The sequence below is a fragment of the Chelonoidis abingdonii genome, chromosome 18 (genome assembly GCF_003597395.2).
Source record: "Chelonoidis abingdonii isolate Lonesome George chromosome 18, CheloAbing_2.0, whole genome shotgun sequence".
Lineage (NCBI taxonomy): Eukaryota > Metazoa > Chordata > Testudines > Testudinidae > Chelonoidis > Chelonoidis abingdonii.
Genome location: NC_133786.1, coordinates 2666251 through 2680587, shown reverse-complemented (window position 1 = coordinate 2680587; position 14337 = coordinate 2666251). Strand labels below are relative to the sequence as shown.

Here is a 14337-nt window from a genome sequence, read left to right as displayed (position 1 = left end):
GTGGGGACTGGCCCAGGCCTGCCATGCCCACCCCCCCATGTTCCTCCATGCCAACCTAGGGGGGAGTGCCCCACAGTTTGGAGACCTCTGCCCTGCCAGCATGTGCAGCCCTCAGGGAATAAGGACAGTCAGAAAGGGGAAGGAACAGCCATTGCCTGCATTGGGGGTGTCGCGATAACTGGGTCTACAAATGTATCCTTACAGTGAGCAACTGTGAAAAGCAGTGAAAGTGCACAGATGCTCCAGTAACCTGTGACAACAAATGTTGGAGGGAAAAGCTGCCAAGGGAGACAGAGACTGAATGTGTCAAACGAAAAGGCCCCTGATATGATGCCAGCACCCACTGTCCACAGAACCCACATCTCTAACATGACAACCCCAACCTCAGCCACACTGCTCTCCATACTGAATGTGCCAAATCTATGTACCCCTGGGAGCCTACCTCTAACCACTACCTCACATGCCCCTCTCAGAGCCAGGATCCTGAGCTCCACTGTTCTATTGCTGTCTAACAATAGTTGTGTAACCCACTGAGATAGTGTGTGTCAAGCCCCCCTCTAGCAGCAGGTCCACAGGGCACTTGGCAATTACTGCTGTAGCTCCTAAGCTGGGGTCAGTCCCTGCTGGTGACCCATGGGGGAGTTTGTGTTACTACTGTATGTGATAAGCTTTGGCCTTATCGTTTTAAGTTCACCGAGGGAGGAAACGTCCTTTAAAATGGGGTTCATAGTTTAAAACGCAGCCTGTCAATTACGGTGTGCCAGAATGCAGGCCTTTCCCATTTCAATCATTTCTCTCCCATTCGATTGCCCGTTGCCAAGGCAGAAGGTGTGTGTGTGCACGGGCACTGGGAGAGGCTGGTTTGGTTCAAGCCCTGTCCACACTGCTGTTTGCAAGCTTGGAAATGGTTTCCCATGTGGCTGAACTGGGAGGAAGTGACACAGCAACTCCAAAAGCCTGGAGAGGTTGGAGTTCAAACGGAGTCATTTCCTGGAAATTTGTAGCTAAGGCAGGGATTTGTCTCCAGAGAAAGCAACGTGGGAGAGAAGCCAGTCCAGTGAGTCTCTAAACCATGCACTGGCTTGCAGTTCGATGTGGTTGTCACAAGAGTGCTGAAGCTTGAATCAGACCCAGGGACTGTTTTTGGAAGCCTCTGATATTCTCCAGGACTCGGGGTGCAGGCTCCAAACCAGGAGCCATGGAGTGACGCTGCAAATGGAGCAAGATCCCAGGGAGAGACCCGTGCATTCAGAGGGGCCAGGCTGCCCCCAAGAAGGGCTCCCAAAGGATGGGGACATTCCAGGTAAAGGAGGCCTCAGGGCCGCCTGCTGTGGCTCTCCCAGCACATCCTGGCCATTATGGCAGAGCAGCTCCAGGGATCACCTGGCTAGTTCTCTCAAGGGGGACATCTCTTTCCATGCAGGGAGCCAGTATAGCCAGGGATTCCCTGCAGCCAGCAGCACTCCTAGGCGCTTGGCTTCACAAGCTCCAGGGAGCGTCACCGGAATCCCAGCCAGCCTGAACTGGTCTCCTCGCCGTGGGGAGCAGGATTCCTTGGGTGCTATCATCAAACCTCCTGCCGCCCTGCGAGGGGGAGCTGCTGTTATGGTCTAGGAGAACCAGCCCCTCTCATGGATGCCAGCCTATTAATGCCCCTCAGATGGTGACCGCACTGGGCATCCTGGGCACAGGCCATGTGGGTCCTATTGGTGGTCTCATTGATCAGAAATGTCACCTGGCCAGTTTTCTGGCACCTCATGTGTGACAAAGTGGGGATTTTTCATAATGTTTTGCATTAATACTGTGTGTGCCTCAGTTTCCCCTATGTGCTGCATGGTTAACTAGGTGGGGAGGAAAGGTTGTTTACTCTTTGCAGAGATCCAGGTGAGACTGACCCTGGCTGTCTGGGGCCTGGGCCCAGGGGGAATCCCTGAAGACAGTGACCACTCAAATTCCCTGGACATTTGGCACCTCGCAACTAACTGCCATGGATGGCCCAACCTCCTTAGGAAGCCAGTCAGGTGTGACCAGCTGGAGAACAAAAGGCTAAGGGGAAGGCAGATGACTGTGTTTGCCTGGGAACAAGGACAAAGGACTGAGAAGGTGGGGTTGTTAAGTGTGGGCTGCTGGGCTTCTGGACTGGACTACAGAGCCTCAGAGGGGTTCTGGACTCTGCACTGACTCAGCTGAACTTTGCTGTAACTTCCCATTTACTGTGTTAACTAAGGACATCCAGCACTCTGTTCCTGCTGTCATACTGGCTGGGAATCACTTGAGTCAGGAAGCTGGGGGTGCATTGCTTCCTTTGGGTGTGCAAGTCCTTCTCAGATAGACTGGCTGCAGGGAGCTCATGGAGTGAAGCTGGGGGGCTGAAGGCTCTGAGGTTTGGTCCCAGGAGGTTGGGAAGCCAAGGGACATGCCCCAGTGATACAGTGACCCAAAGGGGCTGACACACTGAAGACGTCCTCTCAGGGACTGTCCCAGAGCTGTGGGTCTGTGATGCCATGACAACTGCTTGGATATAAGCTGAGCGCCAGGCCCAGTGGGCAAGGGACTGTCTCCTCACCCAGGACAGACACCAAGGCAGCTTTGCTCTCTCGTTGGCCTGCCTGGTTGGAAGCCACACACATATACAGCCCCGCATCACTCCTCTGGGCATGCACCATCAGGAGCTTCCCGCTGGAGACCTGCAAGGAGGGAGAGAGGGAGTCAGGGGCCCACGTAAGGTGACCAGACAGCAAGTGTGAAAAATCAGGATGGGTGTGTGTGTAATAGGCACCTATATAAGACAAAGCCCCCCAAAATCAGGACTGTCCCATAAAATCGGGACATCTGGTCACCCTAGGCCCATGTGTTGCCCCAGCCAGAGCCAGCCCCAGTGCAGAAACTCGGCATCTGGGGGAAGCTTAGCTTGTGCCCCCACGTACTGGGCCAGCAGCAGGAATGGCAGCACCCCACCAAGTCCAGTACAACAGACTGACGGCTGAAAGAGAGAGAGTGAGAGAGCACATATTTGGGCTAGAGAGTGACAGGCCTGACTACGCACACTGGGCGGAGGTAGCACCGTCCCAACTCTCGGAAGAGGGGGCCAAAGTGGCTCTGTTTGAACTCTGGGACAGGAAGATGGGGGCCAAGACGGCTCCCTCCTAGCCCCAGGGCCAGGGGCCTAAGCGGCTCTGTTCGAATCCTGGGACTGGATGCTGGGGGCTGAGGCAGCTCCACCTGTCTGCAGGCAGCAAACACCATGAGGCTCGGTGCTCTAGCATGCAACCATGCCCCCTGCACAATGCTGCAGGTGGGAAAAGCCAGGGCAGGGTAGTGTGTGAGGAGCGGGGAGAGGACCGAGCTTACCTCGTAATGGCCAGCCTTCTGGCTTATGGAGACCCCGTCCTTCTTCCAGGAGATGGTGGGCTCAGGATGCCCCCTTGGAGGCACACACTCTAACAGCACCTGCTCCCCTACTGTCACCAGCAGGTCGCTGGGCTGCAGCCGGAAATCTTCCCGCAGCGCTGCAAGGAGACCAAATATAAGCCAAACCACAGGGCAAGGCCTCCAGCCCTCCTGCTGCCCCAGCCTGAGAGGCAGAATCTGGCCCAGCAATTCCCCGGCATCAATTTTGGGACATCCACCTGCTCCTGCCAGTGGGCAGGGCCTATGGGGGAGGAGCACACAGACTCTTCCTTGGATCCAGGCTGATGGGTGCCCTCGCCCACCTGGGATGGCTTCTGCTCCTTGCTAGGATTTGCCCAGAGTTTTGTGAGCATCTGGCTGAAAATCCACGAAGCAGACAGCAGAGCAGTGAATGGAATGTAGCCCTGTCCATCATGTCTATTCAGCCAGCTGCCCCATAGCCACGCTAGGCACCCTCTAGCCTCCTGCTCTTCTCTGAGCTCCTGCTGTCCCAGTCCTGTACCAAGTATGGACAGGCTACGGAGCTTCCTGTTGAGTGAGCCCCCCAACAGTGTTCAGCATCAGGCCTTCTGATACTCCCCCACCACCCATGGCTCAGGGGAGCTGAAATAAGGTATGTTACACACAGCGTCATTATGTGGCTGAACAGTATAATACAGTTTAGCATGCTAGTCCATCCCCTCCTCTGAATTCTACATTCCTACCGTTTACACTAAACACATGATCAGTGCCAATCAGTCTGTTAAGTGTCTCTGGGTACGTCTTCACTACTGGCTGTATTGGCAGGTAGCAATCGATTTCTTGGGGATCGATATATTGCATCTCATCTAGACGCCATATATAGATCCACAAACGTGCTCCTGTCGACTCCGGCACTCCACTAACGAGAACAGTGGTAGCAGAGTCAACAGGGGGAGGCGCGGACATCAATCCCGCACCTTGAGGACGGTAGGTAACTCGATCTAAGATACTTCGACTTCAGCTACGCTATTCACGTAGCTGAAGTTGCGTATCTTAGATGGATCCCCTCCCCTAGTGTAGATCAGCCCTCTGAATCACACTGGTTTTCTAATTACATGACCCAAACCCGTAACTACGTGGTCATCTGGCTGTCCAGTAGTTACAACAGCTGGCTATGGTCCATCTAGAACCCTTGAGTCTTCCTTTTCTTGTCTTGCATCTGCGAGCTGTAGAGTTTGCTCTGTGGTTGATTGTTCTTTCAGCGGAACAAATCGTAGATGTCAATGGTTTCTGTTGAACTCTCCACTGTTAGTCTTGATCACATATGTTCTGGGCGACAAATTCTTTTTCTTTACAACAGCTTTACAACAGAGCCTTGGGCAGTGCAGACCCTGTGCCGAACATCTGCAAGGAGGGGCCGGTGTAGCCATCAGCACTGATACGCAATCAGATCTTCCACACAGGCCCGTTTGGGTGAGGCTGGGTAGATCCATGGCGCCCTCCCGTGAACAGAAGGAGTAAAAGACGAGCTTCCCCTTCCTTCTCTTTTCCTAAGGCTGGATTTTTGTTCCGGGCTCAGAGTCTGGCAGTGCCTGGCTAAGCTGCAGGGCATTTCAGGGGCTCTGTTGCTCACCACAAATAAACAAGGGGAGCGCTGAGTCCCCATCTGAATTCGACTCTCCTTTTCCCACACAAGGTCCACCAGGCAGCCTGGTTTGATCCCATCTGGCAGCTCCTATGTTCCAAAGTGACCGGCTCAGGCCATGAGACCCAGGGACCCTCTGGAAGCCTGGTTCAGATCCCCTCATCCATGCAGGACCATGCAGCCTTAGCCAAGGGCATCAGAGCCTTTGTAGAAGTGGGGAGCCACCAGCACTGGAACCAGGGGGGTTCAGGGGGCCATGCACCCCACTTTTTAACATGGGCATAGTTTGGGGAGCAGAAGGGATAGTGTTGCCTCCCCAAACTACATCCATATGGTTATGGCCCCTGGCTCCCCTGCAAGTTCTGGCAGTGTTGGCTTAGCCACACCAGCCCCACCTCCAGCAAGGGCTCTGAGATCTCCTCTCATGCCTGTGCCTGCCGAGGAGGAGAAAGTGGATGGCGCCTCATCAGGCCAACACGTCATACAACAAGCAAGGACTTTACCTAGGGTTTCATTAGTGTTGCTAATAAAAGCATCTCCCAAACCAGTTTTGCCCATATGAATATTTATAACCCGCCGACACCAGGACAAGGCCCTGGTCTGAGCTGTTGGACTTAATGGAGCCTGATCGGTAACAAAATGTTAATTAGAAAGGCTCTGGACCTGCCCAGCAGAAGGGATTGCATTGCATCTCTAATGAAATGTGGGTTATTGTGCTGAGCAACGCTTGGAAGAGGAAATAGCGGGTGTGTGGGGGCGGGGGGCAGAGGAGGGACTGGCTGTGACAGTCCAGAGCTCCAACTGCCAAAAATGCAGACAGCCCCCTTACAGGGGGGTGCAAGCAGCACACATGCAGTGAGCATGGCAGGGGAGCAGTAAGCATGTGCAGCTCTTCTGGCCCAGAGCAGGGACTGTCCTCCAGGCTCACTTTACCCCATTGCAAGAAGCCTGGAGCCGGCTGATCTTCAACACATGACAGGGTTGGAATTGGAGCCAGGGGGGCACAGGATGTAATAAATGAAGGGAGTGGAGAGCTTCCTTTTATGGACACCCAGCTGGCCAGTAGCTATAAAATCCCTGTTAGTAGCTGTTCTCTACCTGCTTCACCTGTAAAGGGTTAAAAAAACCCAAAAACCACATAGGTAAAAGGAAGGGAGCGGGCAGGAAGAGCCAATGGGAGGGCTAGAGCTTTTTAAATTTGGGGGTAAAAGTGCCCCCACCTTCTGCACTCCAAGTGCCAGAGTGGGGAATCAGCCCTGCCACAGGGTTTCAGCAAATCCCTGACTGTGGGTGTGAGATGGAAGAGAGGTCACCCGCTGCTGCAGGCAGACACAGCACCCTGTCCCGCAGGCCCAGGAAGATGGGGCCCCCAGCTAGCTACATTTTCGATGTGACTGAATTGGGGCTGGAAATCCCTTGACCCTTTCAGAGGGATTGTTTATTCACCACAAACTAGCTTCAGGCTGACTGATACCATTCCTGGACTGGCATTGAGCTCATCGAATCGTTTCTACTGACCTGAGGAAGCTGGACCATTTCGATAATGTGTGTGTGGGGGGGAACCTTTCGATAGCTTTCAACCCAGACAGGATCGCTTTGGTTTTCAGGCATTTGTGAAAAGCCAGTGACCGGCTTCACAAACCAGCCGGCGGACAAGTCGTCACCCTCCTTGGCACGAGGCTGGTGGTTAGCGAGCTCCCTGGATAGCTGATTTCCTTTGTTTTCTTTCTCAGCTCTTCCCTGGAAGTGGGGTGGGGGTGAAAAGGCTTGAGGGTACCCCACAGTGAGAAATTCCCAAGTGCGTCTTCCTGGATCCAAAGGGGTTTTTTTTTGCACTTGGGTAGTGGCAGCATCTTCCCATCTGAGGTCCCAACAAGTCCCAAAATTGAGAGTTTAATACAAGCCTGGAGTGGCCAGTATTAATTTTTAGAATCCTTCTGCACTCAAAGTGCCAGAGTGTGGAATCAGCCATGACAGCCCCTAGACCAAAAAATTCATTAGTCACTCCGCTCTACTTCCTACTAATCTGCAAAGCATCTCCCACTCTGCGGGCACTGAGTGAATAACCATCATCCCCATGGCAGGAAGGCCTTGGAAAGTTACCTTATAAATAGAAGGAGAGTTGCCTGTGGAGTTTCATCACATTCTTCCCAGTCTAGTTGCAATGAGCATCTCCCTGAGTTTTACTCAGGTTCTGGACAGAGAGACAACGTACCAGATGGCAGTGCCTGGCCCAGAGCTCCAGATACTGTAGGAAATTGGCTCGTTTGCCTTCCCATCCAAGCACAGACCAAAGAGAAGTACCCTCCAGTCGATACATTCCTCTTCTCCAACCAAAGCCCAGTGCAAGGCCATACTTGGAAGCCATGCTTTAGGGAGCTGGCACGCAGGAGGCTGCTCCTGGTGTCTCATAGCGGTGACATGGGGACCTCTCAACGTATCTGTGCGACTCAGCCTGAGCAGGGGCTAAGAGGCTGCATTAGAGCTACCTACAACCCAGAACTCTCAATTTCCAGCTTTTGCTTCATTTCTTATGTGGAAAACGCTTGATGGGCCCAACCCTGCTTCAGTAGAAGTTGAGGGTGCTCAGTGCCATTCAGATTAGGCCCCCTGTGGCTACCCCTGAGCAGGACATGGGAAATTGCTGCTGGCATTATTTATCCTCTTTCACTGATGCATCATGGGTTAATATTGTTTGTTCCTCAGCTCATTTGTTTGGTTAAATCAAAGAACTGGGGGAAAGCTGTGGTTATTGTTAGCAGGCTCAGCAAAGCGCTGAAAGCAAAGTCAAATCTCTCAGCTGCCCAGTAAGCACAGCCATTTCCAGGCACTCAATCCAGTGAGCAGCTCCTAACGCCTTACCGGCAATGTAGAGGGACGCATTCTTGCTGCTGGCAGTGCCCAGGTGGTTTGTGGCTACGCAGGTGTACACCCCTTCGTCGGACTGGCCCTTCCGCTGGTTGAGGCGGAGGAAGAAGAGCGACCCATCCGGCAGAAGGGTGCGTTGGGAATAAACGTTGTCTTTGCTCGTTTCCACATACTCCCCATTACGGTACCACGCAATAGTGGGTGCCGGGCTCCCTGCCACGCGGCAATTCAGGGTGGCAGGCTGGTCCCAACGTACCACCAAGTCTGTTGGGTGATCAATGATGTAGGGCGGGAACTCCTCAGAATGGGACTTTGACCCTAGGGATAAAATGGCAGAACATGACATCATCCAACTTCTCTTTTGCTGCACTCTCCCCCATCACACTGCCACCCCACATCACATGACAGCCTCAGTATCACCAGTGGGAAGCCCTGGCCAGTCATTCTCTTACACCCATTCTAAAGCCGCTCTTTGAGGTGTTTCCAGGGGCTAGACTGAGTGGCTCAGCTGGGTTTAGACTCTGAGATCCCAGCAACCAAACATCCCCCAACCCTCCCCCAACCCAGATCCAGCATTTCTATGGAAGATGGCTGCTGCCTGAGCTAATCTCTGGTGACAAACTGTCATTTCCAGGTGAGCCCTTGGAGGAAAGAAATTCCCACCATCTTACCCCCAGGCCCCTTCAGTCCTGCAGAAGCAGGATATTAATTATTAACAGTATTATCATTTGCATTGCCACAGACCTAGGCATAGGCGCTGACATTCTTCTTTCCGGGTGGGCGTTCCACCCCTGCTCCACTCCAAGGTCCTGCCTCCATTCTGGCCCTTCCTCTAAGGCCCCACCCTCGCTCTGCCTCTTCCCGCGCCCACTGCCGAAGAGCTGATAGGTGAGCCCACCAAAGAGCTGATGGGCAGGGGGCTGGTGGGTGCTGAGCACCCACTATTTTTTTTCTCTGGATGCTCCAGCCCCAGACCAACCATGGGGCTGGCACCTATGGACCTAGGAGCCCCAACCATGGGCCTGAGCACCATCATGCTAGGGGATGTAGAAACAGAACAAAAAGACAGTCCCTATCCCAAAGAATTTCCAAGCTAAGTAAAGCGCAGGAAACCCCATCTGATGCTGGGCATTGCCACTTCACTTGCTGAGGGTGCAATTAATCCCACCATCCAGATCATAATAAAGATGTTGAACAAAAACTGGACACAGTAATCTAAGACAATCGGAGAGCTGGTGCTCTGGATGGGGGAACAAGCCCAAGAAGCAGCCTGAGCTCTTGGTCCTGTGAGCCCACCATGCTGCACAGTGGGCTCAGCCACAAGCTCCAGGAGAAGAAGATGCCAGACTAGTCAGCCTCACCTCAGTCCCTGAAAAAATCATGGAACAGGTCCTCAAGGAATCCATTTTGAAGCACTTTGAGGAGAGGAAAGTGATCAGGAACAGTCAGCATGAATTCACCAAAGGCAAGTCATGCCTGACTAACCTAATTGCCTTCTGTGATGAGACAACTGTCTCTGTGGATGAGAGGAAAGCAGTGGACGTGTTATTCCTTGACTTTAGCAAAGCTTTTGATATGGTCTCCCACAGTATTCTTGCCAGCAAGTTAAAGTAGTATGGGCTGGATGAATGGACTATAAGGTGGACAGAAAACTGGCTAGATCGTTGGGCTCAATGGCTAGTGATCAATGGCTCCATGTCTAGTTGGTAGCTGGTATCAAGTGAAGTGCCCCAAGGGTCAGTCTTGGGACCAGTTTTGTTTAATATCTTCATTAATGATCTTGCACCCTCAGCAAGTTTGCAGATGACACTAAACTGGGAGGAATGGTGGATATGCTGGGGGGTAAGGATAGGATACAGAGGGACCTAGACAAATTAGAGGACTGGGCCAAAAGAAATCTGATCATGTTCATCAAGGACAAGTGCAGGGTCCTGCACTTAGGATGGAAGAATCCCATGCACTGCCACAGACTAGAGACCGAGCAGCTAGGCAGCAGTTCTGCAGAAAAGGACCTAGGGGTTACAGTGGATGAGAAGCTGGATATGAGTCAACAGTGTGTCCTTGTTGCCAAGAAGGCTAATGGCATTTTGGGCTGTATAAGTAGGGGCATTGCCAGCAGATCGAGGGATGTGATCATTCCCCTCTATTCAGCATTGGTGAGACCTCATCTGGAGTACCATGTCCAGTTTTGGGCCCCACACTACAAGAAGGATGTGGAAAAATTGGAAAGAGTCCAGCAAATGTCAACAAAAATGATTAGGGGGCTGGAGCACATGACTTATAAGAAGCGGCTGAGGGAACTGGGATTGTTTAGTCTAGAGAAGAGAAGAATGAGTGGGAATTCAGGGAACAAAACATATCAGAAGGACCGAACAGCTGGTGGGAGAGTGGCACTATATGTGAAAGAAAGCGTAGAATCAAATGAAGTAAAAATCTTAAATGAACTAAATTGTACTATAAAATCTCTACGGATAGTAATTCCATGCTTGAAAAATAAGAATATAGCAGTAGGGCTATATTACAGACCACCTGACCAGGGAGATCAGAAATAAAAAAAATAAAAAAAAAAAGTCAATGATAATGATGGGGGATTTCAACTATCCCCATATTGACTGGGTACATGTCTCCTCAGGACAGGATGCTGAGATAAAATTTCTTGATACCTTAAATGACTGCTTCTTGGAGCAGCTAGTCCTGGAACCCACAGGAGGAGAGGCAATTCTTGATTTAGTCCTAAGTGGAGAGCAGGATCAGGTCCAAGAGGTGAATATAGCTGGATTACTTAGTAATAGTGACCATAATATAATTAAATTTAACATCCCTTTGGCATGGAAAACTCCACAGTGGCCCAACACAAGAGCATTTAATTTCAGACAAGGGAACTACACAAAAATGACGAGGTTAGTGAAACAGAAATTAAATGGTACAGCGCCAAAAGTGAAATCCCTGCAAGCTGCGTGGAAACTTTTGAAAGACACCATAATAGAGGCTCAACTTAAATGTATACCCCAATTTAAAAAACATAGGAAGAGAATCAAAAAAAGAGCCACCATGGTTAAACAACAAAGTAGAAGAAGCAGTGAAAGGAAAAAAGGCATCCTTTAAAAAGTGGAAGATAAATCCTAATGAGGAAAATAGAAAAAAGCATAAATTCTGGCAAATGAAGTGTAAATACATCAGAAGCAGGAAGCCTGCTAAACCTGCTAAACAACCAGTGGGGCCACTGGACGATCGAGGTGCTAAAGGAGCACTCAAAGATGATAAGGCCATTGTGGAGAAACTAAATGAATTCTTTGCCTCGGTCTTCACTGTTGAGGATGTGAGGGAGATTCCCAAACCTGAGCCATTCTTTTTGGATGACAGATCTGAGGAACTGTCCCAAATTGAGGTGTCATTAGAGGTGGTTTTGGAACAAATTGATAAACTAAACAGTAATAAGTCTCCAGGACCTGATGGTATTCACCTAAGAGTTCTGAAGGAACTTAAATGTGAAATTGCAGGGCTACTAACTGTCATCTGTAACCTATCATTTAAATCAGCTTTTGTACCAAATGACTGGAGAATAGCTAATGTGGTGCCAATTTTTAAAAAGGGCTCCAGAGGTGACTCCAGCAACTACAGGCCAGTAAGCCTCACTTCAGTACCAGGCAAACTGGTTGAAATTATTGTAAAGAACAAAAAACTGTCAGACACATAGATGAACATAATTTGTTGGGAAATAGTCAACATGGTTTTAAGTAAAGGGAAATCATGTCTCATCAATTTACTAGAATTCTTTGAGGGGGTCAACACGCATGCGGACAAAGGAGATACAGTGGATATAGTGTATTTAGATTTTCAGAAAGCCTTAGACAATAAATAAGCAGTCATGGGTTAAGAGGAAAGGTGCTCTCATGGATTGGTAACTGGTTAAAAGATAGGAAACAAAGGGTAGGAATAAATGGTCAGTTTTCATGGAGAGAGGTAAATAGTGGTGTCCCCCAGGGGTCTGTTCTGGAACCAGTCCTATTTAACATATTCATAAATGATCTGGAAAAAGGGGTAAACAGTGAGATGGCAAAATTTGCAGATGATACAAAACTACTCAAGACAATTAAGTTCCAGGCAGACTGTGAAGAGCTACAAAAGGATCTCACAAAACTGGGCGATGCAAGAAAGAGATCTTGGAGTCATTGTGAATAGTTCTCTGAAATCATCCACTCAATATGCAGCGACAGTCAAAAAAATGAACAGAATGTTGGAAGTCATCAAGAACGGGATAGATAATAAGACAGAAAATATCTATTGCTTCTCTATAAATCCATGGTACACCCACACCTTGAATACCGTGTGCGGATGTGGTCGCCCCATCTCAAAAAAGATATATTGGAATTGGAAAAGGTTCAGAAAAGGGCATCAAAAATGATTATGGGTATAGAACAGCGTCTGTATGTGGAGAGATTAATAAGACTGGGACTTTTCAGCTTGGAAAAGAGGCGACTAAGGAGGGATATGATAAAGGTCTATAAAATCATGAGTGGTATAGAGAAATAAATAAGGAAGTGTTATTTACTCCTTCTCATGATACAAGAACAAGGGGCCACCAAACAAAATTGATAGATAGCAGGTTTAAAACAAACACAAGAAAGTATTTTTTCATGCAACGCACTGTCAACCTCTGGATCTCCTTGACAGAGCATGTTGTGAAGGCCAATATTTTAACAGGGTTCAAAAGGGAGCTAGATAGATTCATGGAAGATAGGTCCATCAATGGCTATTAGCCAGGATGGGCAGGAATGGTATCCCTAGCCTCTGTCTGCCAGAAGCTGGGATTGGGTGACAGGGCATGGATCACTTGATGATAACCTGTCTGTTCATTCCCTTTGGGGCACCTGCCATTGCCCACTGTCAGAGGACAGGATAGTGGGCTTGATGGACCTTTGGTCTGACCCAGTATGGCTGTTTTTATGTTCTTACGATTTGATAGCTGCTTTCAACTACTTGAAGGGGGATTTCAAAGAGGATGGATCTAGACTGTTCTCAGTGGTACCAGATGACAGAACAAGGAGTAATGGTCTCAAATTGCAGTGCGGGAGGTTTAGGTTGGATATTAGGAAAAACTTTTTCACTAGGAGGGTGGTGAAGCACTGGAACGGGTTCCCTAGGGAGGTGGTGGAATCTCCTTCCTTAGAGGTTTTTAAGGTCAGGCTTGACAAAGCCCTGGCTGGGATGATTTAGTCAGGGACTGGTCCTGCTTTGAGCAGGGGATTGGAGTAGATGACCTCCTGAGGTCTCTTCCAACACTAATATTCTATGATTCTATGATTCTGTGCCTGAATGGTGGCTGGGGGCACTGGGGTTGTGTATGGCTGACCAAGATGACTGCTGCTGATACAGCTGAGAATGGTGTTGGAGCAAGTCCTGGGTGGGAGTTAAAACCCACCATTAGCATGGAAAGTCCCCACCTGACAGTGCCATCTGTGGCTATCTCTAACACCTCCCCAGCTTCCCTCTGGCTGGTTTCCCTTTGCATGGAGGACCCAGGCAGCAAAGCTTCTGTCTCCGCTCTCATTAGCACTAGACCCACAGCTACAGCCATGCAAGTCATACACACCAGTTCCTGGGCTGCCAGCAGCTCGCTGGCCCCAATGCTGAGTCACACCAGCTGGGAGACCAGCTGCCCCGGTGCTGTTCAGACACGACCTCATAGGCAGTGAGGCCAGGCCCCTAGTCTCGCTATAACCCTGCCCTGGCTGGGCTGACACCAGAGGGTGAATCCAGTGTAGGTGCTGGGGGATGGCAGTAGGACATGGTGATGTTGAACAGTGGGTCACCTCCCCTGGGGTTGCAGCTCTCACCCTGGGGGAAGCCAGCACTGTTCCTGCCTTCCAACTGCTCTGTAGTCTTTGCCCCCTCTCTCACAGATCCAGGTGCGGCTTTGTTGTAGCGTAGTCCAGAGAGGCGCTGGTTTGGGAGGGGGCTGAAGCTGGAGGGGAACAGCTGTGCTTTGCCCATTGCTGCTGGCCTCCTCTCTGCCTCTGGACAAGAAGCATCTCATCTCCCCAACTGCCGGCTGGGCAGCTGGAGGGCAGCCCTGCGTCCCAAGGCATGGGCTCTCCGGTGAGTAGCAGTATGCGATGTGAGTTCAGTGGATGAGGGTGTTTAGCCAATAGATGGTGCTGTTCACATCCATGGTCATAGCCCCACCCCTAAAGTTGAGCAGGTTTTTGCTAGTTCCTTTAAAGAGGTTTTGATTTTCCGCAGAATGGGGAGGTTGAAAAGCATTCACAGTGGGTGGGAACAAACCCACGTGCACTGCCACTCAGGGCTGCCCAGAGGATTCTGGGGGCCTGGGTGTGACGTTATTGATATAAACTGGGACCATATAGAACATGGGTTGCAACCAAGGTTCTGTAGTGGCACCAAATCTTATGTAAAGGGGGTCATATAAGGTGTCTAAGACCAGGTTACGG

At 50.4% G+C, this 14337-nt stretch overlaps 1 protein-coding gene across 1 annotated transcript in view; it reads right to left on the bottom strand.

Moving 5' to 3' along the window:
• The window catches only part of ROBO4 (roundabout guidance receptor 4), a 381615-nt gene that overhangs the window by 340638 nt on the left and 26640 nt on the right, over positions 1-14337 (bottom strand). The window contains exons 2-4 of the mRNA XM_075073581.1: positions 7880-8203; positions 3352-3509; positions 2567-2687 (exon numbers count right to left, since the gene is read on the bottom strand). Coding sequence (XP_074929682.1) covers positions 2567-2687; positions 3352-3509; positions 7880-8203 — 603 coding nt within the window. The remainder of the gene's footprint in view (positions 1-2566; positions 2688-3351; positions 3510-7879; positions 8204-14337) is intronic.